Source organism: Bombus fervidus, chromosome 3 (genome assembly GCF_041682495.2).
Source record: "Bombus fervidus isolate BK054 chromosome 3, iyBomFerv1, whole genome shotgun sequence".
In the NCBI taxonomy this organism is placed as follows: domain Eukaryota; kingdom Metazoa; phylum Arthropoda; class Insecta; order Hymenoptera; family Apidae; genus Bombus; species Bombus fervidus.
The window spans coordinates 3,791,155-3,818,897 of NC_091519.1; the positions used below are offsets into that span (position 1 = coordinate 3,791,155).

Sequence of the window (27,743 nt, forward strand, 5' to 3'; positions counted from 1 at the left end):
TCAAGTTTTCAAAGATACCTCCACGTAAGAGTTTGATTTTTTAACGTCGCGTCGGAACAGTTATCGTTAAGATATCATTGTTAATCGAAGCTTAGTTATTATATATTATTATAGATATATAGATATTATATATTATATATATTAGTAGATACCATAATTTTTTTTTAAATAAAACACGTCTTCTCTAAATAGTTACCGAAACTTCTGATTCGTATGAAACATACGTGGACCGACAACCATGATTCTGATCGCTCTATCGGGACATTTGAAATATCCAGAGGATCTCTGAAAGAATTATCCATGTCTGAATATCGAAGGTACTTCGTTCGAAGCGTGTTGCAGTGTTTGCGATTCCAATATGACTGAGAGAAAAAATTGCGATCAAGATGACTTCACGGATGGTTGTAGTTTCGAGTTTGTAGGTAAGGTAAGGTTGCATTCAAGGCACCGGTGGGTCCGTGATCGTAGTCGTTCGTCGAATACGAACAAGTAAATATTGATGTGCCAGTGCGATCCGATTGCCGTGTTGCGGGAATAAGTCACTCTGATGGTAGCAAATCCTTCTAAACTCTAAATTGGAAAACGTAATGGAACAACCAGGTAGAACGTCACAATATTCTGGATCATCGAACATGTACGTGCGTATCGTGAACGTAATTGTTCCAACTAGCTTGCCGAAACAAATCGAATATTTTGAAAACTCGAAACTCTTCAATATGATAACGCGATCGTACTCTCGTCAATTTTTTCATAGATGTAGTGGAATTTATCTTATGCTACCGATCGTAGATACGTACATATTAGATTTTCTTCTCTGTATTGCCTCTTATTATTACGAGAGTACATCACAAATGCCGATGACATCTCGTCGACATTAAACGCGATCAACGCAACGAAGACTGCTTATCTATCTTTCACTATGATTGCGCTTCTTTCCCTCTTCCTTTCCCCTCTTCCTCTCTCTCTCTCTCTCTCTCTCTCTCTCTCTCTCTCTTTCTCTCACTCTCTCTAACGTACGCGCTCGTTTAACCCAAATATCGAATGTCAATAAGAGAGAATATACGCAACCGGCAATTTTCGCAAACATGGAATCGAGATATTCGCGTCGATCGATCTTCACTTGCTCTATCTCTTCGCCTCTTTTTCGTTGGTTTCTTTTTTTCTCGTAACGTCTGGAACGAAACCGAAGAAAGAAGAGAAAACGGAAGGGAAAAGAAATCGCGGAAGAACGTATCCAGTCGAAGTTGATAACGAATCGCACCGATGGGATAGAGTGCGGATTAACCGGCACAGCTCTCGACTTCGCTTAGTTACTGGCAACTTTGATCTACCATTCCGAATGCGTCGGAAGAGGCGGAAAGTGGAGGGTTCCGACACACGAACGGTTCGGTCAGAGTTCGAGGCAGCTTCGTCCAACCGATACTCTCCAAAGCCCAGTTTCCAAGCTTTCGAGATTCCATTACGGCTGGCAGCGGCGCGGCGGCGGGAATCAATATTTAAATTCGTAATGGAAACGCCTGGCTGCAATTACGGAACGCGAAGCTCGACTGTTAAAGCGGTCGAATTCTCGCCGTTTCTCTCGTCCGATCTCTACCGTCCGCCAACATCCTTTAACTTTCGCACCGGTTTCCTCAGATCGGTTTCTCTGTGTTGTATCGCGTGGTGATACGAGCCGCGAGAAGCGAAGATAAACAATTTCGCGTTTTTGCGGAATATCCGGAAAAGGAGGGAAAGAAAAGAAAAAGAGAAAGTAGCGACGCGTAACTGAGCGCCACTGGTCGAAGCGAGTTTGAGTTGGTGGTCGAGGTAGAATTGTGCGTGGATCAATAAATCGCACGTGGAATAGAACGGTTCGACGGAGACGCGAAGTAGAGAATAAAGGGAGCTTGCGAAGTAGCTTCGCTGGGAATTTAGGAACAACACGTCTGCCGATTTCGGTTATGAAAGTTTTGTTATCGCGGTGCTCGATCCGCCTCGTGGCGACGCGACACGACGCGATACGCGATTACGCAAACTTACTCACATGCTTTTATACCTCGAGCTTTTATGGCGAAACGCATCGATTATCCAAAGCTCGAAATCTACTTGCAGCCAGTGAACAGCACAGATGGATAAGTCGATGATGTTTCCAGCGAAGCTTCGAATGGATCGTCGCGTCGCACGGAATGGTGAGCGAGGGATGGTCTACGGGCAAAACGACGAGAAAGAGGAGGGCGAAAGGTAAATCGGGCGCAGCGGTCCCGCGAGTTTGCTCGTAAACGTCAGCCGTGCAACGTCCGAGAATCTCGAAATTCCAACAGTCGCTTGTATCCTCGACGGTGAAGAGAATAGACCTAGTTAACGCGAAGCTACGACTAGCGTTAATACCTCGGTTCTCTTTCGAAGCCAACCGTCTCTGCTCTCGACTTTGTCCGATTCGATTCTAGCAAACTGTTTCCTCGACGACTCGTAATCCCGAATGCTACCGTCAAGAGGGCTTTCCGTTCTCACATCGCGAAACTTGACAGCCAGAGTTCGCTTTCTCTTTTTTACGGTCACTTTTTCCGCTTGTCCGTCGATAGTCGAAAGTTTGGGAACAAACGTGTAACGTCGAGTTGCTCCTTTCGTTTCGAAATGGAAGTTGAAATGGAAATGGAAGCGAGGTCAATTCGAAGCTCGCGAGTGAACGTCCACGTTTCACGAATAGTTATCTAGGGAATAGCGTGCGTTACCTGCACGATGGGAAACTCGAATACTTCTTCGTCTTGGATCACGTCGAATCGAACGCGATCGAATACATCGAAATAAGGAAACGACGTTGCGAAATCACTTTTTGATTCCATGGGCCGACTATAGATTGGCTATCGCTCGAGAGTCTGTACCAACTACTGGGGCGAACAGGTTAGAGGCGAATGCATGTCGGCGATATGCAAACTTCCTAGGAAGATGGTAGGAAAAAGGGTGGAGATGGTGGAGGAGCGCAACCATCCTTTATGCAATTTACATGGATAATGCAAAGGGAAGGATCGTTCCTAGACCAACAGGACGCAACTGTCTCGGCCGATCCCGAACGAACCGAACGGTTGAAATTCAATTGCAGGAATGGAGCTGAACGCGACCACGATCGTAGCCGCGAACACGGCCCTAGAGGCAGGAGAAATCTAATAACCAAACAATGACCGGTCGCTTTTCGAGGATAAGGCGCGAGTTTCTCTTATGCGGTTGCGGCTGCAACGGACTCAGACCGGTCGTAGAAGCAAACGTGTCGTACGTGGTACGCCGTGTGTCGAGCTACCGCGAGACGAGAGGAAACAAGCGCGATACGTATTTTATTAGTCAACGGGGGCATCATATGAGTTACGTCCGGTCTATCGAACAGCCAAATTGCTGTCGTCGGAGCTCGCGAAACGTCTACACATACATATGTATCTATATACATAGAATTTGAAACAATGCTCGAAATCGCAGACAGCATTATGTCGTCCGTTTTCTCTATTAACGCTGCCCCGCTGTTTACGAAAAAGCCGACCGATGAAAGGCGCGGCAGATAAAGGGGTCTCGAAAGGGTCTCGACCGAGAAACAATGAGCGTGCTTCAATTATCGCGCGTGTAAAAAAATCCGCTTATATCCTCGGCGAAACCGAGTATCGACCCTACACCCACCCTCCTGCCATATAACTTCGGCAAATAGCTTTCCCGCGGGGATTTTAGGAAAATCTGGAACACGGCCAATGCTGTTCCATCGCGTTACATCGCTCTGCCTGAGTTTATATTCCTTCCCTTTCTTCCTACCTATTTTCGCGTTTATTCGTTTGCCAATGCAACGAGTTACGCGCGGATCTGAAACAACTTTCTCTTTTTCTCTCTCTTGCTCTCATTTGCTCGTTCGGCCGCGGCTTTCCTTTTCCTGTCCTTTACCTTCGACGATTTTCTCAAAGCTCATCGATCCTTCGGCAAGTCTCGTAGTTAAGCGCGTGCGAATTTCGAGAACCGCCCGAACGGACGAAAACGACTTTCTTTCTTTCGTCCCATCCGAAACGTTCGTATATGTACACACGTATACCGCACTATCTTCGTATTCTTATCGTTCGCGGAGAAACGAAAGCTCCGTTCGCGTATAGAAAAGAACCGAATATACGGCTGTCGTTCGAGTGCGACCCGCGTGCGATTTTTTTAACTCGTTTTGCTCTTCCCGTGCTTGAGAGCGACAAGCGGGATGTTAGGACAATGCAGCTCGTATTTCGTACGTTCTCGACGCTCCAGCAATGGATCTTGCTGACTCACACCGACCATTCAGGTTCCTAAGACAACGACACGGGGCGAGGATTTTAAAGTTGCATTATTAATCGGGATAGACGACAGAGCAACGAGTCGAGTATGGGGAGCAGTTTTGTTTTCAAGTCTGGCCGTGCACGCTTCGTTGCGTGGGCGTTCGTTTAATTATCGAATGTAAATAGGTTCGTTAGGGAGACGTTTTTAAGCGGGTGCTTCCCCTATATTCGCTCGATGTTCTCGAGGCCGAAATATCTCGCCGGCGCGACCCTCGAAATTCCTTCGTCTCGCAAATACACGAAGACTTTGCAAATCTCAAAACCGCCGAACGGGAATAGGATCATATTCTAATTTGTCAACTAACTGTACATGACAACAGGTAAATCTGCAACGACACTTTCAAGCTCTAAACGAACGAAACAAGCGAACGTTTCGTTTATAAGAGTGACAAATCGTGCGTTGCCGAGATTACGAAAGGATAAAGAAACAAAAAATAAAACAAAGAATTCTACTTTTCTCTTGCGTTTCTTATCCGACATTATGGAAAGCCAGTATAAATTCTCTATATCGCAAATATCCTGAAAATATCTGCGCAAAACGGAAGTTAGGTGGTAGGATCGATAGATCGTTGCACGCGGGAAAACGACAGAAGGAGAACGCGACGATTCACGGGTATGAACACGTAGCGGTCGTAACGCACGGACGAACGTCCGAAACGCGGCTCGTGGACTTCACAGAGAGATTTATGGAAGCGCGTGCGCGTCCCGATCCACACATGGACCGCGAATAGAAGCATCCCCTTGTTTTCCATGGCACATCGTCTTGTAACGTGTGTCCTGTCGCGTCGAGTCGCGGCGTGTCGCGTCGTATCGCGTTTCGGTCGGTTAACGAGTCGCTGCTTCTTCCGAGAGCGCATTCCAGAAAGACAGCCTGAAAAAAGGGGGGAAAGAATCGCGTTAAGAAATAGAACGAAGAAAAGAAAGGAAAGGGAAGGAAAGAAAATCGAATGGTCGGTGTTGAGCGAGGAATTGGAGCGTCGAAAGGAAGAGCTGAACGGCGGAAGAGAGAGCACGGAAGGGAAGAGCGGAAGGAAGGAAGGCACGCGTGTTGGCTCGGAGTGAAGGGAGTGGAAGGGAAGAGAGGGGGAGGGAATAGAACGAGACGGAACGGAACGGAATGGAACAGAACAGAACAGGAAGAGAACGAGAACAGAACGGAACGGAACGGAACGGTAAGCCAGGAAGGGACGGATAAGAGAGTTAGGTGGGGGTGTGGGGTTTAGTGAGTTCGGTGGTGGCGGCCGGTCAACGGGTGGCGAGTTCTCAGTCTGTCCTGCGCCGTCGAAACGAAGGAAGCGCCGCTCGTCGTCGAGCGCGACGTCGAGCGCGACGAGCCGACGAGCCGACGAGCCCGTGCCCCTCTTAGTTCGCGTTCGCTCGCCGTCTCGAGAGTCGCGTTTTCTCCTTTTGTTTCGATTGCGCGAACGCGCGCGCTCCTCGCTTTTCTCTTCCTCTTTTCCTCTTCCAGTTCTCCCAGTTGCCTATCGATACTGATCACGCGACCAAACCTAATTTTTCCCTCTTTATCCCATCGAAAAATCTCGCCATACCTCCGATAATTCATTTCCTCCCCCTTTCTCTCTCTGTCCATCTCTACCTCTTACATACACACTGTCTTTTTCTGTTTTTTCATTTCTTTCCTTGTTTCTCCCACTCCCATTCTCTTTCGTGCTTAGCCTGTTTTCTCTACCACGAACCATCTTCTTTCTATTCGCATCCCCGTTTCTCACGCATTGTCTTATATTTTCTTGCTTGTTTCCCATGACTCGTGCCATTTCACACGACGCGATAGAAGCGAATGTTCAAGGCTGAATTTCTCCCAAAAAACCATGAACGCGACAATGTTGGATTTTTTGCTACGGACTTGATCGAGAGCCGTGCATCGACCACCTTCGTGTCAAGGTAGGTCCATCGCTACGATTGCGTTTTCTCGTTGTTATGCGCGTTCGCTCTGCTAGAAAATGTAGTTCGTGTTTTTTGATGGATGATGAGAGAGTCGGTACGTGTTACGGACGTCAAGAATCGACAGTTGATCCTTGACCATTGGCCATTGACCGTTGCGTTATTCTGTTGTTCTCGTCCCGCTGGCTGATTGTTAAACAAATCCATACGAGCAAACCTGGTGACGATCGGATCGCTTACTTTAAATCATACTAACGTATAAATCAAACTAACAATGGAACGGTTGATTCGTAATTTTTTGTGAAACTTTCAGTTTTTTACACGCGTTTGACATTCGTTTCACAATGATTTTCATCTGTTTTCCCACGATTAAATCGTTTGTTGCGTTTGTAACGGTCGACGAAATCGCTTAAAGCTTGGCGTGCAATTTTTAACGAGAATCGTTCATTGACGTCTACAGCGCGACTTTAAAGTGCGTTTTTAGAATGGTTGTAATTACGCGAAATCGTTTGCTTCGAGAAAAATGCCGCCGTGACTTTTATTCTATTCGACTTCTATACGTTAGGATTTTTACAAAATTTTACAAAAATTGGAATTTTACAAAAATTGTATCATAAAGAAAACACTTTTGAGGGACAGACTATTGTTCTAATAATTTGTTACGCGTGTATATGCATATATAAGTGTAAACTTGCCTCGATCAAATGTCTTCAAGTTTTTAATACGAATCTAATTAAGACGCAGAAACAATTTTAAAATGTAAAAATATACCGTGCTTCCGCGATTATCAAGAAGAAGATTATTTACATCGAAAATTTGTGCAATTTCTTATAGTATTGTAATACTAATTTGATCGTTTTGAACTCGGCAACAGACAGTTTACCTTACTAATTTGAAGATAAATTTACGCCTCGTAATCCGGTGATCGCATAGATGTTTGCGTATTCGTTTATGGTACTAGCTCGGCGCCAAGAAATCCAGGAAAAACTTGAACGACGGAAATTGTAATAATTTTCAATAAAAACGAAACCGACTCTTCTCTATTTTTCCTATCTGTATTTTGTCTTCCTAAGAACCATGTAGGAACGAAATCGAAGAACGAACTCGTAATCACGGAAAAAAAATTAAAATGACGATCACACGTAACACACGTAAAGGGAATGTCGTTTGCCAGGGGAATTCGATGCTTACTGCTGTCGCATGCAATGAACATTTTTCCATGGAAATGTCGCGTTTGCGTAGGTGAGCCGAGTTTGAAAATTTAAAAAGATAGGTCGAGTTTTCTGCCGGAGATTCGGTTCGCTTCCCAGTTCCAGCGGGAATAAAACCGCATCGTTCGATATCGATACCGATACCGATTCACGGTTTCTGGTAAAACTGGACGCGTACAAACCGGTCAGATGCGCGAGTTTCCCTCCGATTTTCCGGGAGTTCGCCGAACCTGTGGTTTCCATTTCGCTGCATCCGCCCCGCTCTGTCCCTTCGATGCATCGCTGCGCCGGCCAATCGGTCATTCTCTATCGAAAGCTCCGTATAAAACACTTGGATAGTTTTTTGCGGTCGATGAACGTCCGGCTCATCGTCCCGCTATGTATAAATTTTTCACGAATTCCCATCGAATAAAAGATAAGTAGGATGTAATAAGTAAGATAGAAGAAAGACAAGACGAGAAAAGACAAGGAAGTAAATGTGAAAAAGTTCTTCGAAAAATATAAAACGGTTTCGTATTTAGAAACGTCAAAATGGTACGTCAGGTTTTTATTTCGAACGTAACTGGAAATAAATTATCGTTTCCTTTATAGAAATAAATTTGCAAACGTAGTTTTGCAAACTCGTGTTCGCTTCTTGTTGCTCCTTTAAGTCTGCCGTTTTTAAATTTAAGCGGTTCCACCCTGTCGCGAAAGTTCGTGCAAGAAAGGTTCCAAAGGTACGTGTGAACTGTATAAGTAGTACGAGTACGTCACCAAGTCGGTCGCGTGGGAGTAGAGGGGGAGAGAGGGAGAGAGAGAGAGAGAGAGAGAGACAGAGAGACAGAGAGGAAAGGAAATAAAAGTCGCAAGGTACCACGCACTAGGCGCTAGGCTCCATCCTTGAACTGGGTCGCCTAGCGTGTCCTGCAAATATCGCTGCTCCGCCGACGACAAATACCGTCGGCACCTCTCATGAATTGCAAATTCGCGCGTGCAGTTTTTTTCATGCTTGCGCTGCCGCTATTGCCGCGTGGTCGAACTTCAATTTTTTTTAGAAAACAACGTATTCGATATAACGAACTTATTAAACCGATTTATGAGCCTAGCATTATTACAGAGTCATTTTTTATTCTCTTCGTACTTTTCTTACAACTCACAGCACCTCTCGAATTCTATCGATTTCGATATTAGTTTCATGTAATATATTATATAATCAAACGATCGATTTTATCAGTTTCCTCGACTTCCGTCAGCAAAAAATTTTACCAGATGGCAGGTTTACAGATTACCAACGTAATCGAATCCCTTCGTACGCCCTTCTCTAGTAAAAGGAAGGATCAATGGACTCGCGTAAGGTATCGTCTCGATGTCGTTTCCGGACGTAGCTTCTTTTCCCCTAAGGTTCTTTTCTCGAACAGAGATTCGTCGAAAATACATATTCGTATCGGACAATGAACACTTGCCAATTGTTCGTCAAAATTTGTATCTAATGGAAACGAATTCTTAATTTCTATATTCTCGTAGCTATTCTAAAAACGTATCGATCTTTTCAGGTTGTGTGTAACGAAAGGTGGCAGGGATCGATAATACCAAGGAAAGTAATAAAATTTCGTCGTTACGACGTCGACAGCGACGGCTACGTTGACAACATTGGCGATAGCAAGAGTAACAGTACCAGTAACGGCAGAAGCAATCTCGAAGGCGGCGACAATGAGCGCACAGACGAGGAAATAACGTCAATGCTAACGAAGTTTGTTCTAAAGTATTTATTCAAGAAAGAAGTGCCAAAGAACTGCGAAAAATTAGCTGTAAGGCGATAAACCGCGAAACTAAGAGGCTAACGGAGGAGAACAGAAGAATTGAAAGAAGGAGGGGAAAGAAGGGTGAAACTGAAAGGGGAAGAAGGGAAGTAAAGTGCGAAACGGATAAAAAGAGAAGGAGACGGAAAAGCAGAGAAAAGGGGGAGGGGGAATGATGAGAAACAACATTCCGCGCGAGAAGGAAGGATCGCGGTAGGCGAAGGATAAAGACGTGGATCGGGCTGGATCCGGGTCGATCGGTGTGATGGTCTCGGGGTGGTGCCCGTGCGTGCCGATCGGCCGCCGGGAATCACCGGCCCAGCAGCAGTCGGCCTCCTCTTCGAGGAGCTTCGGAACTGACGGTGCGCCGTTCACCGTCAGCGCGGCCACCGATCGCGCAGAAATGGTCCAGATGTTTTATTACGAAAATCGCGGCAAATGCTGCAAGAAGCTTCTCCGATACAACGGATATCCAAACAAGGTAAGCGAATGTCTTTTTTATAGTCATTTCTACGTCTTAAGCGTTGTTACGATCACTCGGAAGATACGAACAAATATCTCCTTCATGATTTCATTTGCTTCGAAGCAAAGGGAAAATTCAGTTCTTGCAAAATGATGTTTTTACGGTGCCGGGTAAGAGTTTTCGGAGTTTGGAGAACAGAGAATGGTGAAAGATCCGTTCCAAGTTCAGGACGAGAAAGGTTCCAAGTATCCGAAAGTCCCTGGGGAAATAAATCGATTCGCTATCTGAATAGCCATTATGCGGACGTGGCTTGGAGGCAAGTACGGAGGCCGGGAGGTTGGTAGGTTGGCTCATCGGTAACGCCAGCCGAAGCGTACACTCGGAGAACTCGGCCCCGGAGAAGACGAAACGCGAAAGAGGGAGAAGAAAAGAAAGCCAGGGGGAAAAGGAAAGTCGGTCCCTTAGCCGTGTTGCTCGTGGAACTGGGCTAATGTTTCGGAGTTTCAAAACTCGTATCGGCCGGAATTTTCTTTCAATAACCAAGTTATTATTCATCGCGTTCATTTATTACCTTCCTTCTGTCCTATTCCCTCTTTTCCACCTTTCGAATCTTGTCTCGCGCATACAAACGGCCAGCATTCTTTCGATTCATGGCGAATCGAATTTTCCTCTCTGCGAGGGAAACGAGAGATCGCGTTCAAACCAGAAAAGAACATCCGGCGTATTTTTACGAGGGGTTACTCCGATCGACGATCGCTCGTAAAATATCACATCGAATCATCCGACGAAAGATTATATTTTCGATCTTATCGCGTCAGCTGTTTAGCCTTGGTCGACCAAAAATTATTTGCAGCCAAACTTTTCTTCTCGTCTTATACCGTCATGACATATCGCTGCTGTACGTGGCGATAAAAAGCCGCACCGGGACGTTCGTTTATACGTCTATACGCGACAATGAACTCTCACGGCGAGGAAATCGCAAGACGACCGGTCAATCCAATCTCATGTCTGCAATCCGTAATCCAACTGGATGGTAATTCTTCCTAGCGAATGTTTTGAATATGGATGAGTATGATTTCCTTGGCTAATTTCGTTATCTGCATAAAAGACTTCCTCAAGCAGAAGTGCCCTCCGACTTTTCTTTTAACGAGAGACGGTCTCTTTTTTTGAGTAACCTGACGCGACCAAACAGCCGCCTTACGTCTTTAGATCTCACGAGTTACGACGACGACTACGACAACGACGACGACGACGACGACGACGACGACGACGACGATGACGCGTCGCGTAGTCACGAAAATTCGCGACAACCTCCAAATAATTTCTGTGCTCGGTCGTTAAAGTTCTATTTTGAGCTACATACTTTCGCTTGGAGAGACATGGATCGTCCAAGGAGAGCGACAAATACGGATAAAAAGGAAGAAAAAGGTGTGCGTATTCGCGTGTACGGACGCACAAGTCTCCGCGCGGTTGAGCTTCGATAAAAGGCAACATTGTCTAGCACGATGAATGGCCTAGGCGGTGACCTCTCTGACTTTCAGTGTCGCAGACGTTCTTTATGTCGGCACGATTAAAGATATCCCGGATGAAAGGGTTTCGTTTCGTCTGCCGCAGCTTTCCCTTTTTATGCGAGACTGCGCCGGTCCGACGAAAGGAAAAGGTCACGGAATCTATCAGAAGGAGGAAAAGGTTGGAAAAAATCATGGCCTCGTCGCAAAAGCTATTGCTTCTATTTATGAATTCATCGACTCTTGTTCTATCTTCTTTCAGCTTCTCCGCCTTCCTCGCATTTAATTTTGACTGAATCGACCGATCTCGAATACATCCGAAAAGGGAAAATCATTTATCGCTTCTCTATCGTTTTTTCCCGTAGTTTTTGTCGTCCTGGTATGCCGTGCTTTGCTTTGAAAATGGCCACAGTTCCGTTCCGCTTTGCCACAAACGATCGCGTGGATGATAAACGGCAGACAAGCTTCAGGACTTGTAGTTTCGTCCGGCGGAGTTTATTTCGTTCGAGACAACGAGAAAATGAAATGCTTTGGATCCTCGTTCTTCGTATCGACTTATCCTGTGTCATAGGATACGCTAAAACGAGCGTTACAAAATATCCATCTCCAAATACGATAAATAATCGTTTGAAGACGATAGTGGGTATTTAAAATTGCAAAAAATACGATCAGTTTTTTACTGTTTCAAAACGGGAAACATTGGAAGGACGATATTTCGAACATGTATGTGTATGCGTGTGTGAAAAAGGAAGAAACAGCGGGATTCGAATGCGGTATCGAGATCGATGAAACCGCTAGACTCGAAAAGACTGGTTTGTTCTCGAGCCAAGGAACGTTGCATAGCTCCGATAACGGCCCAACTAGCGGAAGAGCTTTCGGCTGGGTGAAAAACCAACGGCGGCAAAGGAACGTCTCGATTCTTTCTCGTAGGATAGCGTGGGTTAGGCTAGAAATCGAACAGAGTTCGGGAACCAGAGTTAGGGTCTTTTTACGATACTATTCCTTTCTTTCTCTTTCGTTCTATGAGCACGCGAATCTATTACTCTTTTATCCCAAATATCGTGCTTATATAAGGGAAAACAAGGTTCCTACGTCAAAAAGTACAAAATTTTTCTTTCATAGTACGAATTTGCCAAAAACTATATTTATACTTGTATCTTTCTTGCTATACGTTGGTCTCGCGCGTGATCGATCGTGACGGCCTCGACAACGAGACAAAGCATGCGACCGGATGATATCCGCTGTGACGAAATAAAGCGCGCACTGGTAGTACGATTAGACGAAGTAACGTAGGTAGCGGAAGAGAGAGTCAATCGGAAAGGTAACGATACGGAGAGAGACGCATGATGGAAGAACGCCGAACAAGGGTAGGGAGGAGGATTGGAAGCAGTGTGGCAGGAGCAGGAACGGCAACCGAATGACTATGACGCGGCGCGGCGCGGCGAGGCGCCGTGGTGACGGAAGGATGGGGATAGGAATGGGAATGGGGTTGGGGGGCGCGGAGCCAAGGGGCTTGGGGTTGCAGGAAGGCAGAGAGGAGCTGGATCCAGAGGTTAGGACTGCGGGAGGAACGGAGATGGTAGACGGAAAGGATGTGGAGCGAGGAAACGTGGAACAGGAGAGGTGGTAGGACGGTATGGGGATTGAGAGAAACGGAGAGAGGCAAAAGAGGGAGGGTGAGTTGGGGGAGCAGGGTGAATCGCGGAAAAGAGGCAAGAGGGTGGATATTCCAGGCTGCACCCCGTGGCTGTCCCAGCGCATTGCCATGGCAACCGACCCTGAAACACCCTGCGGCCGTCGCACCATCGGAGCTTTGCTTTCCGATGATAGTAATAATGTATCCTCGCTTTCGTTGATGTAGGTCGCAGGACGTTACCGCGTTACCAACGGAAGGCTAGTTTTTTCATCGACATCCTCACCACCGGTCACGATTCGCAATTACTTTTTACGCTGCATTTCTCCTTCCTCCTCCCCTCCCCCCACTTTTACTCCTCTCGCCCGTTACTTCTACCTCTTACTCCAACTTCTTTCCCCTCTTTTTTCGCTTTTCTAGAACACCTACCTACGCTTTCGTACTGCTCACCGTATTTCTCGTACAGCTTCTCTCGTACCTCTATCGACACGTTCTCGTTGCTTTCTCTGTTTTCCTCCGAATACAAGAAAACGATTTTTCACGATGACGATCGACTGCCTGACGAACATGATAACGCTGATCGAGGAAAGGGAAGAATCGTGGAAATGTTAGCGCGGATATTCCATCGGGACGTCGATTGACCGTGTGTAAAAAATGCGATAACGGAAACAGAACGAGAAGAAAGGAAAACGAAGTTGGAGTAGAACACGACGTGTTTGTCGATGCATCGCAGCGAGTGGCGTCGGCGTTTTTAATCGGCGCCACTTGTTTCTAACGGCTCTCCTTTGTTTAAGTCCCTACACTGCGCTTCAACCCCACGATATCCCCAACTCTCCGTCTCTGTCACCCGTCTACTCTATCCCGCAACCCGTTTCCTGTCACCCGTTACCCGTCACCCATCACCCATCACCCGTTATCCGTTATCTACTTCACGTTCCTGCGTCTCTTTTCACACCGTTCTTCGCTTGGCCCTCTGATGGTCAAGCGATCGAATCGCGACAAAACGTTATCGTAACTCCATTTTTCTTCCACTTCTTTGCAGCCTTGCATAAAATCGCAGAGACCAAAAACCAAGGACGGGTGATACCGCCATGAACGTTCCTTTACGCGGTTGATCGACCGATCGTAGACAAATTTGTCGATCGGTCGTTCCGTTGTCGCGTTGCCGCCAGCGAGTCTTCCTTTTTCTTTCTTCCTCGACACCGACCATCAAAGCCGAGTCGTTAAGTTTGCTCGAGTGGCTGCCTAAAACGTAATTTCGACGCTAACGAGTCGACGATGCGCCGCTTAATTACTTCTGTGTACGAACTTCTTAACGATTAACGACGACGGTTGTGAACGGTTGTTAACGCGTAAACGCGACGCGATAGTCCAACGGTTGCCGATTTGAGATACGGAGACGACCTAGTGCTGCCGAATGAAAATTGAATCGCGGATGGAAGACTACAGAGGAGGCTGGATGAAAAGAAGCGCTCCCCAATTTAGGGGAAGGTAAATGCGAAAGGGATCGATCGGAATCGAGTCGAGGCACACTTCGCGGTATTTGTTCGACGAGTCGTTTCGAAGATTGATTCTTTCTTAAGGGTAGTACGTGAATGGAAGCAGAATAGCTGATGGAACGTAGCTGGTAGAGCCCGGTTTATCAAATCGGATATAGAGGAAGGGCAGATAGAAATTCGAATTACGATTAGTTGGTCCGATGATCGATAAACGAGATGGAGTCGAATGTTCGCAGGAAAATCTTCCACGGCTTACTCGCGACGAGCGAAAGAGAAGAGAAGAGAAGAGGAAAAGAGAAGAGGAAAGGAGAAACGAGAAGAGGTCGTTACCCGTTTCGTTCAACGACCCCATTACGCGTGCAAGATTAAGCCCGTCGTATCTAATTAGGTTTGTAGCGTGGCAGGTGTAAAGTATTGCTGACCGTGGCGTCGCGTCGCACGGATCGGTGGGTACCGCGATTTCTGGGATTTCGTAGAGAACCGGATTTAATCTAGGTTGTACCCGTGTACAACCTAATATGTACGTGTACTTGGATATATATATATATATATAATTTACCTATATAACCTACAGGTTTGTAGATGTATATACTTATATAATGTACATGTGTATAGATGTACATGTAGGTATATGTATATTTATCGTCCGGAACGGCATCGCGTTACCGGGCTACCGTTTTCTCGAGCAACTAACCCAGAAAATACCCGGTGCTTTGTCCTCGGGAACTCGATCGCTCGAGCCTTCGCTAGCTACGAACGGAAAGGAGAGAGAAATCGGTAAACGAGAAATTCCTTGAGAAAATTCCTCGCCATTTCGAATTCTAGTTAAAATTCCGCTCGCATCGTCTCGCCAATTCTCTGGCTAAACTTTTCTCGGCGAAGCCCCGGGAGAAACGGGAACTCGCAATTTCTCAAAACGCGAGACTCGACAGACTTTGTTGGACCCGCTAAGTTTCATGTTCGACGCGTCACGTTGATCGGTCTAATTCATTATCGTGGCTGTGGCTCATAGCTCGTAACTCATAGCTCGAACCAACATCGTGTCACCGCTTTTCTTTGCACAATTTGCCCGAGTTTGCGAGAGTTTCCCGATTCTTATTCTTATGACGTTGCACATCCAATCGTGTTCAGAGACTAAATCACGTGAAACTTTGCGAATTCGCGAGATGAGTCCATTTGATGAGTGCATTTGATCGAAGTACGCAACAATTGTCGTACTCTTTATCTGGAATCGAGGGGGTGAACATCTCGAACTGTGCTTTGGTGTGTGTATGTAACGCAAGACAGCGAACAGATATGAAGAAGCACGCAAAAAGGGAAAGGAGAATCAGCTGACAAATAAGGGTGACAAACAGGTAGTATTAAAAAGATAAACGGGAGGGTTGGGAAACGATGCAAAGAAAGGGAGAACGATGAGACGAGACGAGGCACGCGCGTGGAGCCAGAGACGAGAATAGAGCGATCGACGAGGCAATGGACCGAAGTAGCGGATTATCGGATTAACCGGTAGGTATATCCGGTGTGCGTAGAACGGGCAAGGTAGTGGGCAAGGTACTCAGGCAAGCTGGTTACCCTTACTGATTCCGCGGATCGGATGGTGTATCGGAGGGTGTATCCCATGTCGTATATCCCCAATGAGATCTCGCGAAATTAACTTACGATACCTGGAATTACGAGCTACAAGTTACGTAGGTATACGAGTTGGAGAACGAATAAACGCCACCTTTGCTCGGAACACGAGGTCGATGCTCCGAGTTCAGCTACGGAAAAACGAGCGAGAAGAACGAAGGGATATATTCAAAGGAGGGCGCTCGCGACGGAGGAAACGCCCGTAAAAGTATTTTCCGTTTTGTTCGCGAGTCGTGTTGCCAGAGAAATTACGAAGATGGCAGTTCGTTATTCGAACTTAAAAATAAGCCAAACGACAGAACTGAGTTCTTCGAAGATCCGTCTCGACGAGCAAACAACGCTGGCCAGTGTGAACGCATCATTTTCATCAGTTTACCGAACAGGCGAGAAACTTCCCTATCAACTTTTCTCTCGCGTTCTCTATCTTCCCACGATTCGTTGCAATTTTACCATTTTTCATTACAAATTCGTTTTACGAAAAAACCAAGTATTCGTACGCTATCGATAATATTTCCATGTCGACGAGATTGTCTTAAAATATCGTAACGCGTAAGAAATCACGGTGTCGATTTGCATTCCATCTATCCTAGTTCGTACAATGTATCGATAGGAAGGAGGCGCGAAAAGAATCGCTGCTATAATGTACAAAAAAATCGGTCGTATAAGGCATCACACGAGAGACAAGTTTAAAGGGAACGCGAAGGAGAGCTTAACCCCGGAAGGAGGATCGTGGCTCGCCCAAAGCGTTCCTTTGTCGCGCGTTGGAGAAAACTTACTACCTTTTACGAACTCTGCTTCCTCTCTCTCTCTCTTTCTCTCTCTCTCTCTTTCTTTCCCCTTTTAGCTAACTTCTCTTGTGCTTGCCCTGTTCCCTCCGATCCATTTCTTCGCCACTTCGTCCGATTTTCATGTTCAGTCTTTAATGTTCGTTGGATCGTGAAATTTCAACATTCCGCTGTCGTATCTCTTGTCGCGCAAAAGCATCGAATATGTTCTGTATGCCGCAGGTGCTTCTATTTCCGGAGGAAGGCTGGGCGAGAAGCGCGAGCAGTTCCTACTGGACTTTGACACCGTTTTGGTGGAGTCGTAGTCGATGCAAGGTAGTCGAAGTTGCTGGAACCAGGAGGTGAGTTTTGCGTGGTATCAGGATGGCTGGAGATGTCGAAGCGTTACACGTTGTCAATGATAATACCATTGTTACGACGTTAACGGACTCGTTTTAAGAGGACGCGAGCGATGCACACGTACATCGTTACGACGTTTTGCCATAACCGTATTCCTGCCGGCAACGGAAATTCGTGCTTTTAAGTTACGTGGTTGGAATGCCTATACCCTGCTTGCCACTTTACCAGCCGAAGATTACAGGGACGATGCATCCGAAATTTCACTACCCACTTATTTCCTTTTCACGAACTACTCCTTTGTGGTCTCGGCTCATTTTCCACGCATTTCAACGCACCGCGACGTATGCATCCTATTTCTACTTATTCCAATTTCTCGCTAATTACGACTCTCCTATAATGTCATTATCCAACAGTTCGTCCTTTTCATTATTCTTCTCCTTTTTTATCCTTTCATATCGAAGGATCGTGATGCGCGACAGGGTCAACGTAGTTGAGAAATAGTTGTGGAATGAGCGCTCGATTCGACGTCGTCCTCGATCCTCGATCGTCCGTCGAAGAACAGCCAATTACTTCCAAAACTTGTCGAAAGAGCCAATTAATCGAGAAACTGACTTGCCAAGAGTGTCGACTTGCGTGCAAACTTTCCACTTACCGTTTGAACATACAGATTTGCGAGAAGTTGCAGCCATACGATCGAGTGACACAGGGTCAACTCTGATTACAGCTTATCGTTTGGAACGTATCCCATTGAAAATTACTTAGCACGCGTTCGCCTTGGAAAACGGTGCAATTAATTACAAAATCAAACGGGGCAGAATCGTGTGTCGTATTCGGATCGATCTGCGACACTCACGCTTGGCAGTACTCGCGGGGCGAATTTTCCGAAATATTCCACCTGGTAATTTTGTGAGTCGCCCACGGCATGGCGGCCAGACCGCGTTAAGTCAAGACAAACAAACCGGCCCGCGGTCGGTGAATCCTCGATTCGAACCGCTTCCAACTTTCGTACGGGGAAGCAAACACAGCGCTATTTGCAAGTTCGGACCACGTTCACACGCGACACCGGTCAAAGCTCGCGATTACGCCCCGAAAATCCTGCATCCTCGCTCACAGTATATAACTGGCGTGTTGTTTCTTTGCCTGACCGAACCGCACACACATCCACTTTATATCTCGTTTCGATCGATACAGTAGTACGTACGTACGTGTAAAAAAATGTAATCGACAAACCTTTCTCCCGTTCTTGAGCAAAAGTGTCGCGCGCGAAACCAACAACGGACGCGACGCGACGTTTCGATCGCGTTTAGGACAGGTCGACAAACGGCGCCAATTGAAATTCGTTCGTTTCATGTTTTATTGAACAGCTCGACGTGCAACACGGTACCCAGCGATCGAAGCCCGAGCGAAAGAAATTTTAGTCGCGAAACAAGGAGAAGCGTGTGTAGGCAATCGATGCGAGTAGGTACGTAGGTAGGTACGTAGAGCTTGGCGGACAGCTCGAGCATCGAAAGGGTGCTCTGGCTCGGAACTTTCCTTTGTGAAGCGAATCGAGAACCGGAGGAAAAGTCAAAGCACCAGCCACGGTGGATTTTAAACCGAGTGTTGGATCCGCCGCACTTCAATGGAGAGCGTTTAAACTTTTAATGATCGTCGCCGGCTGAAGCGCTTGCCGGAATAAGCCCCTCGAGTCACCAGGGAGGGTTGCCCTCTCCCTTTTTCTCTTTATTCCTTTTTCGCGCTTCTCGCTCTATTCCTCGCTTATCCTTCATTCCCTTCACACCCTTCGCCCCTGCTTCCGAAAACGGTCCAATCCCTTCCTTCGCCACTTTTTCCCTTTCCAATTCCTCCCTCTTTTTTCCTTTCTTTCCTTATTAATTATTGTTACGTCGCGAAGCTTGATATGGATTGTGTTTCTAACCGTCTCTCTCGCGGTCCTCTAGCGTCATACACGAATCGTCTCATCTTCCCGACGGGATATACAATGTATCGACGAGCGCACGGTTGCCGCCCGGCCGCGAGTTCCAGAAACGTCGATTCGATCCGTTCTTTAATTACACAAAGAAGTCGGCATACGTGATCATGGGTGCGAGCGGTTGCGTGATCCGAGCGCGGGGGAGTCGTCTCCCTGAGAGGACAAGAAATTTATCCTAGGGCTGTTAGTTTTTCTTCAGAAATCTTACCGCACACGTCTTAAACGCTAACGGATAAAATCGCGAATTCATCGATCATCGATCAATCTTCGGATTAATCAATTACTGTGCTTTCCGACACGACGAAGTCAAACAATTTTTGTCGACGCAATAATTATTGTAGGCTAGTGTAAATAAATATATATATATATTATATAACTGTGGATTCCAGTTATATTAAAAACTAATCACCCCTATTATCCCAAAAGAAATAAGGGGATCGCCCTGCTCGTGGTGTCGATTCGTGCAATCGTAACGGGAATTTACAACTCCCGCTACATCAAACGATCGCGTCTCCCCGCGACTGGTCGAAAATACAATTATTCTTGGCTCGTTTCGCGCGTACGACTCCACGCCCAAGTAGCAGCACGCTTCGTTTCGCGATTTCTCTTCTCCTATTCGCAATGTATCCTGATCGTTCTTTGGATCATCAGTGCACATATTTCGCCCAACTACATATACGCGAGACCTCTCGATAGTTTGCTCCCTAATCCAACTATAATATTACAAGTGATATTTTACAAATCACAAGTTACAAATTACTGGTATTAATAATTAGAGTTTGCTCGCGAAGCAAATGAAATTTTTTTAATGCGATATTGCCTTCTTTTATCGTTGGTCAGTATAACGTTATCGCAACGACATTTTGATCCTTGTTGTTTCTCACTTACCGATAATCGATTTTCGGACCTTAGGCCTGGCCGAACAAAGTAAACTTCCTCGTTCAATCTGTTGTGCGTTTATCGCTTCGAGAGCAAAACGTTGTAACGATCGTATCAAAGCATGGCAGAGAAACGCGACGGTAATCGTATTACTGATTCACGAAACGGTAAAGCGCTTACACAGAGAATCGAGCGGTCGCATGTTTTTTTTACAACAAAGCTGCCCGTCAGAATTGGCAACAGCTGGAAAATGTTGATGTACTACAACCAGCTCTATATGTTTGTCCTTTTAATTTACCTAGCCAAGGCTTTAATTTATCATGGCCGGTCATCGCCACTCCCGTTTGTTTGATGCGACGCTGGGATACGGATACTTGTGAAAGCAACACAGTGAGATCATAAAGTATCAAGTAAGGTCATCAACTGATCCAGCCAGAGTGAAGGCTACATGATACATATTCTGGGCGTACGCATACATAAATTAACTTTTGACGTCAATTTTAATTATTGTCCGATTTTATGATCTCACCGTATCCTTTTCGCCTTCTATACTTTTGCACCGTACACACGTACCGTTCGACATATTACGATTTTGGACAGGCAATTGCTTGCTGTGGATAAACACTGCTGCATGCTTTGCTGGTCTCCATCGAAAACTTTAATCGAATGCTATGCGTCGTATAAATTCAGAAAAATGGCAGGCGTGGTTAATATACCGAACAAGTTCATAACGGTCTAAAATGCATTTTCCACTTTGTCGCATCGTCGTTTCACGCGTATCGTTCGGTCAACGCGTTGCTCATCGAATTAACGTTGTTTCAGGTACAGCACTCAGGCAAAAATGGTAGACACAGGAACGGGCACGCTTTATATTATCGGCTCTTTCAAGAGAATGACCACTGATCCCGATTTCAAGGTACATACCAATTTCCAATCTCTTCGTAACCGAATCGTGCGAGTCGGAACTTTAAGTTCCACGTGTGTGCGTTTCCTTGTTAGAAATGATCGAATGCTTTAGTCGGGACAAGCGAATTTTATCAAACGCGATGTTACACGCCGTAGGCCGTAATTCGTGATACAAGCGAAGAGTTACCTTCGTTTCGCCTGTACCGCGAGTTTAGACATATATAGGCATAGCAGATATTAGCAAATGTGAACGTTGGCCATTTCTTTTTGTCGTCAGTTGTACCTGACGTCGAACGTGTCGTCGAGCGACTTCAACATGGGTTATAGTATGACTGGCACGTTGGAGCGTGGCTGCAAGAAGACCAACACCTTCCAAATGACTCACTTTGCGGTGATTCGTCGACGAGACTACGAAAAGGCCTACGAAGATTCGAATCCCACCTAGTGCCCGTCCACACCCACGCTGTCCGAGTGTGGGGATTGCGAACACTACGCGTAAAAGGAAATGGGTGTTAACCAAATCACGCGCGCGGCTTCCCTTCTGATTTATTCTCGATCCGGAACAAACGTTCCCTTGGAAAGAAGGATCGCTTTCCGCATCGAAGATCCAGCAGATCGTTACGCGGATTACATCGTGGTTTTCAAGTGGGTTGCTTATCGATTACGTCAACAACGCGGTCCTCGATTCTGCTGTCCGATGTCGATCCTCTTGAAATTCACGAAAAAAATATACAAAATTAGCGATCAAGGCTGCAATCGAATTCGCGACCGATCGGTTGCGTTACGCAATACCTGATACGGGACACGTGACACAGGATACCCGATACGCGATACGAGAAATCGAGGAAAAAGAACCGGGCGATCGGACACCCGACAAACGAGCAAAAGCCAACACGTCCAAAGGTAGCGTTTAAACTTAGGTCGAATTAAGTAGTTTTTAACTAGTGGCGAACGATACGGAAGTGGAGTATACAAAAGTAATGTGATCGAAGATCGAGAAAAGCATTTTCCAAAGTATTAGCACGTAAGTTGTAAATCTCGCAGGCGATAAGTTTTCCTATGCGTCCTTCTTTCGTGGACACGCGCTGCTCCTCGTCCACCGATCGATTATCGTCATCGTTGTTACTGACGCGCGATCGAGCTTCCTACGCTTCCCGTTCCTCGAGCTTCTTCCTCCTCGTGCCGTTCCGAGGAACGGAGCTCGCGGGAAACTTTACCCCGTTAGTCGCGCGCGCGCTTCCACCCAACACATACACATATGTATAATCCTCTTGGCCAGGGTCGAGGATCGTTGTCGTGTAGCGGCCCAACTTCGAAGCGATACTTATTTTTGTTAAAGAATAGAGAGACACGCGGCCGTAACACGACGCGACGTCTCCCTCGATCCGAATCAACTTCGAATGATCGCGTTCAATGATCGCGAGCCCGGTGATTTTTGTACCTTCGGCTTTGCTCAACGATATCTAGCTGATACCAAATGCGAACGGCATAGACGTAAGTTACAATCGATCGTAAATTAGCGTTTATCGACCAATAGAACGCCCGTGTCCAGATAAGTTTCGCTTTAAACATACCTCGATGGATACTCGTGTCTCTATAGTCAAGATTTTACAGCGACACCATCTTTTTTGAATAACCGAACAATGCTTCCTCCTTTTCTACCTTTCGCTCTCTCTCTCTTTCTCTTTCTCTCTTTCTCTCTCTATCTCTATCTCTATTTTCTCTCTTAGTTACGCTTTTTCACCTTCTTGTTCTTGTTGTTCGTTCTTTCCTCCGTACTTGAATCTAAACAATCTCTTCGCGTCCGTTCCTCCTTCTATTTATCCAAATGTAGACTATCGCGATCGAACCCAGTATGATTCTACGTGGCATTTAGTCGTGTGCTATTACGCGTTACAGGGTTTCAAATGGTTTGTCGCGATTCGGCGGGGATGAGCGAGCTGTTTACCGATTGATCGCTTACCCTTCCACTAAATTTCAAATCATCCTTGTCTGTCTTTTATTCTTATCCTTCCTATCCAAGGAAAGTTCCTTCGTTAACGTTTCTTGCAAAACGACAACTTACAACTGTGGAAAATTCACTGATATCGTTTCTCGTCGATTCGCGATTCACCGAATAGAAAATCGCTACGAAAACAGCGTACAAATATTCGTTTAAAAGCTAAGTTAAAGTTTCGAGAAAACTCGATCGATGTCCGTAGGTCGTAGACAATTAGTTTAGACGTAGAAACGTAACGCTTCGTCTAGTAGATATTGTAGTTGTTAGATGTAGTCCGAATCGCTGATAAGTAAAGGCGATTCGGTCGTAGGTTTGTTCAACCTTTGAAAGAGACTGGAGAAGAATCGATCGAATAGTCGTCAGATATTTAGGCTCGCGCATGATTTTTCCTTTTTGTCGCTTTCGTCGTCCAATAAACAGATAAAAAGAGAAGTAATCCTCGAATAAGCTCGCCACGTTGATGGAAAGAAACGAAATCAAGTACTAACTTAAATTTTTATCTGTCTTGGCGAACAAGCTCTTCGAAGAGTACTCCATTTATTGCTATCACTATTATTGGCATATATTTTTTCCGCAAGATTTATCACGATAAGATATCGTTGATTGGAGACGAAGGCGACTCTCGAGTCTCTAAATTCTAGATAGATATCTGCACGCTCGTAAAACGGTAAACATTATTCTCGCTTATCAACACAGTCTTGATCCTGTGTTCGCTTCTTTTTTTCGACTAGCTGATATTTAGATCAGTAGATAACGATTTAAGTGAACGTATACGTCCGATATCACGGTCCCTCCTAACTACTTAGCAGTAGCTTCGACCCACCGTTGCATGCTTTCGTCTAATCGAAACGAAAACGGCGATCCATCCTCGTCGGGTGCACAACGGGTCTCTAGTCAGTCTCTTTTGATCTTCCCCACTGTCGAGGTTCCGTTTGAAATCGTTCGAAGAAACGATATGATTCTTATCGTTTAACGATGACGCATCGTAAGATTCGAGTTATTTTTCCATCGCGGATTCTGATCTTAATCAAATTAAAGATCCTAATACAGAAATTATCGAACGATTGAAACGGAACGAAGCAAGGGGCTAAGATGTGTTTATGCTCCTAAAGTAGAGAGAGTTAACAAAGTAGACGTATATCATGTAGTGGTCGTAGAAAAGTTGATGTGATCGTTATCGTTGTCAATGTCATCGTCAATGTCATCGTCATCGTCATCGTCACCGTCACCGTCATCATCGTCATAATCGTCATCGTAATAGCCATTAGAACCGTCATCGTCCGATCAAATCCCATTCTATAATTCCTATTGGTCCGTTTTCTTTGGCGTGTTTCACCTCGGCAGTCTCCATGGCGAGTCCACTGTTCTGACCTTCGTCGATCTTGCGATCACGTCCGAACGATAGGTAAATTTTATTTTTTCTAGATTCTAGACGATAGAGACGAACGATCGACAGAATCTCGTAAACCCGCAGCACGATGTCGACGGTAGTCGATTCGCCGAATGAAACGGACCGAATCGACTCGGATCGGATCGGATCGCGAACGACTGATCGTCGCGGTGACGAAATACCCTCGAATTCCGCTTGAAACACGGTAGTCGAGCTTTGCCACGCAAGCATAGTCTTTAGTACGCTACAGTAGTACTGTAAGTAGATGCGGTCGATCCGCGGCAGACACCATAGGACAGCAGATACGTAAAGTAGTACATAGTACATAGCTAAATGTAATCGGCTTCTCGCCTCTAGTCCGGTTTCGTTCAAAGCTTCTCATCCGATTTGTCTAGTCTAAACGTTCTACCTCTTACACCTTCGTCTTCATCTTCATCTTTGCCTTCAACTTCATTCTCACCCTCCGGCTCTGCTTCTCCTAGTTCCGTAACTCGTACAACTATCGGCAATCTACACCACTCGTAATCAATGTGTAGTCGCTTTAGAGAGATGTAATGGTAGAAAAGCCTGCAACTTAATCTTACGACTATCAGCAAACAAATTATTAACTATAATCGTATCGGTCTTAAAAATGCGAACAAGAGGTATTCGTATTCAAAGCTATGGCTGTGATCCTAATTAATCGTGAACCGGTTCGTAAAAACTATATACATATACGATGTAAGTAGGTTACGACGACGCATGTAGCGACAAGCGACGCGATATTTTGCCAAATCGTTGCGTTTCACGCGGGCTTGCGTTTTTCTTCCGCTATTCCGAACATGTACATATTCTACATGGACTCGACTGCGCTCGAGGGAACGCGTTACGTTCTTAATGTCCGGTGCTAAAAAGTTGCGTGTTCTTTTCTCGATCGTTTCTCCGGTAATGTTTCTTTGTTCACCAGCCTGCCCTTTCCCCGGCATCGAAAGCAGCGAATATCGTTGCCGTTTAGCGAAGATCATGGTCGTTTCGTGAGAATCAAATGGTGGCAACGACGACGTCGTCGACGACCACCGCACCCCGTGGCGAATCAAAATGGAGGAAAGGAAAGAAAGGCGAGGTCGCGTGCACCTCTTCTGGTCTCTCGTCGCTCTATACGAAATCAAAAATCGCAAATTTCTCTAGCCATCGTACCGAGCGTGTAGCGTTTGCGAACGATGGATAGAGCAGTTTCCCGCCAATAATCAAATCTAGCTCGCCGTGCGAGAAATTGTTGCTCACAAAATCGGAGACTTGGTATGTATTTTCTATAAGCACCGCTAACGCGATTCGATCACGTTGTTCGATTTCTGTGGAGTATTGCTCGTCGACGAATCGACGAGTCGTCGAGCCGATCATAGTTGCCGGGAATAAGCGGAACGAATCGAGTACGAGTACTGGTGCGACAAACGCATCGATGTATTTTCACTACAGTCCTGTCTACAGTCAATTCATTTTGTATTTATACCTAATCTATGTATCTATCGTCATAATTTATGCCGAAATAAATGTTACATTTACGCACAGCGGAACGATCGCCATTTCGCTATTCTACCCTGTCTCATTACGTGTATATCCCAAACCTGTTGTCGCAACAAGCATATTCAATCGGGGCGAAGCTTATTTCAACAGCCGGAAAATAAACGAGTCTCGGACTGTCTGAAATTTTTCGGCGGCTTCTTAACGAGTGAAATTATCAGTAAAATTACCAACGGTCTATCGGTTAGCCAGAAGATTTAAGACGACGTAAGGTCAAGCAGATTATTCCGCTCGCTCACAGTCGCGCGATACTGTTTTATAGTATATCAATGTTTCACAATCGCTTTTCAGCTGTGATAATTGTTAAGGTTATTTAATGTATGTGGATACAAAGAAACGCGTGGATAAATTGTAAGGTATTGTAAGTATATATATATTGTGAATATTAAAGTACAAAGTGTGGAATACAATGTGAGCTGGTTCAGATCCGCACGCTAGCAGTGTTACCCTAAGTCTGAAAAACCCTGAAGCCAACGTTGCATATCTACCGCTTATGGTTTGTCTTCGACGCAATCTTTTGTCTATGCGCTGTCGATGACTTCAGTGCTTGAGAAAACTAAAGATCAGATGTAGAGTTTTCTTAGAAGTGGCGACCACTTCAACAATAATAATAATTTTTACAATAACTAAATAACCTACGCCCTCCTCTATTAGAGAGGGTGGTCTATGTGTCGATCACCACGATATTTTAATTTTATAGTTAAATAAAAAAATGTTTCGTGCTGAAGTTGATTACGAAACGAAGAATTTATTAACCTAAAGAAGACGATTTTTATGACAATTTGAATGTTCTTCTATCTACTTTATATTCTTTGTTTTTTCGTTCCATGTCAGACGGTTAACACGAACGATCAAATGTTCATGATGGAATTAACACGGTTCCACAAATTTCAAAAGTTCACAACAAAGGAGGGAGAAAAGTGACATGAACGCTAAATAAAACGGTATACCTACATATTGGTAAAAGACATATGGAGCGCGTATCGGTCATTATCATGCATTAAATGCGAACGCAAATGTGCCGCGAACAAAAGTTCTCTCAAACGAGTACGATCTAGTTACCGACTGTCGCGCAATTATCGGACATTGGAGCGAGTATCTAATTAACGCGGGCGCCGATAGCATTTGCAAGCTATGACGGGACATCGGCTGTTCGCTATAACGTGCACGGGCAGCAACACGTTATTTCGACGCCTCTAAAACTTCGTCAAAATTTCGTATACAGCGAACTGGTCGCACTTTCTATCGCAGCTTGAAATAACTTTATTTCGGCTCGGATGGCGGCTCTAATGGCATCGTTTACAGATAATGCGACAGAGCGAGACGTAATGAATTTGAAACGAGTCTCCCATAGGTTGTTCTGACACTTACAACGTTACACTGTATAACCACTAGTCGTATCTCTATAACGCAATTAACATTTTTTCGAATTGTAAACTTCCTGCAACACCATGCACCAGACAATCCGCGTCTGTTTTAACAAGCAGGAAGACCAAAAGAATTTACGGGAAACCAAAAGTTCGCAAACTGCGCCTCTCGTTGTTTATTCCCCGTTTCTATTCCTTTCTCGTCCTATTCATCGTTACTTTTCGACGAGCGAATTTCCAGAAGCGAAGATCCCGTTCTCCTTCTTGAACCCTTTCGTTTTCTCGCAAGCATTAAACGACTGCCGAGCGGCAACAAAGGAGGGAAGGAAACGCTTAGGTTTAACTGGTTTCGGCTTATCTCAGAGTTTCGCCGTATTTAAGGAAAACACGAGCAGAACCACGAGATCGTTAGGAAAGTTAGCTAGAGAGTACAATGTAACCCGCGTGTTGCAGGCAACAAGAATAAATACGGTCTGCCGACAGTTTAGTCTCTCCCTTTCTCCTCTCTCTAGCTTTCTCTCGCCGTTCCAATTGTATCGGATTGTATCGCACCACCCTCATCGCCTCGCAACGTCTCACGATACACAACCCACTCCCGTTCCCAATACTCGCT

The 27,743-nt window shown here is 45.5% G+C and overlaps 1 protein-coding gene across 3 annotated transcripts; it reads left to right on the plus strand.

Annotated features, from left to right (window-relative positions):
• The first annotated feature begins 4,086 nt into the window (after nucleotides 1–4,086).
• On the plus strand, nucleotides 4,087–25,756 carry LOC139998477 (uncharacterized). 3 transcript variants are annotated; one of them, XR_011803306.1, is made up of 6 exons: nucleotides 5,567–6,212; nucleotides 8,956–9,682; nucleotides 16,941–17,059; nucleotides 20,731–20,824; nucleotides 21,092–21,717; nucleotides 25,150–25,756. XR_011803306.1 is itself a non-coding variant. In XM_072023047.1 (5 exons), the coding sequence occupies exons 2-5, from the start codon at nucleotides 9,467–9,469 to the stop codon at nucleotides 21,257–21,259; spliced, it is 597 nt and encodes a 198-aa protein (XP_071879148.1). In that variant the 5' UTR covers nucleotides 4,087–5,482; nucleotides 8,956–9,466; the 3' UTR covers nucleotides 21,260–25,756. The 3 variants fall into 3 exon arrangements, 2 of the variants coding, with proteins under 2 accessions (XP_071879148.1, XP_071879147.1); XM_072023047.1 differs by lacking the exon at nucleotides 5,567–6,212 and adding an exon at nucleotides 4,087–5,482 and having other exon boundaries at nucleotides 21,092–25,756; XM_072023046.1 differs by having other exon boundaries at nucleotides 21,092–25,756.
• The last annotated feature ends 1,987 nt before the right edge of the window (nucleotides 25,757–27,743 follow it).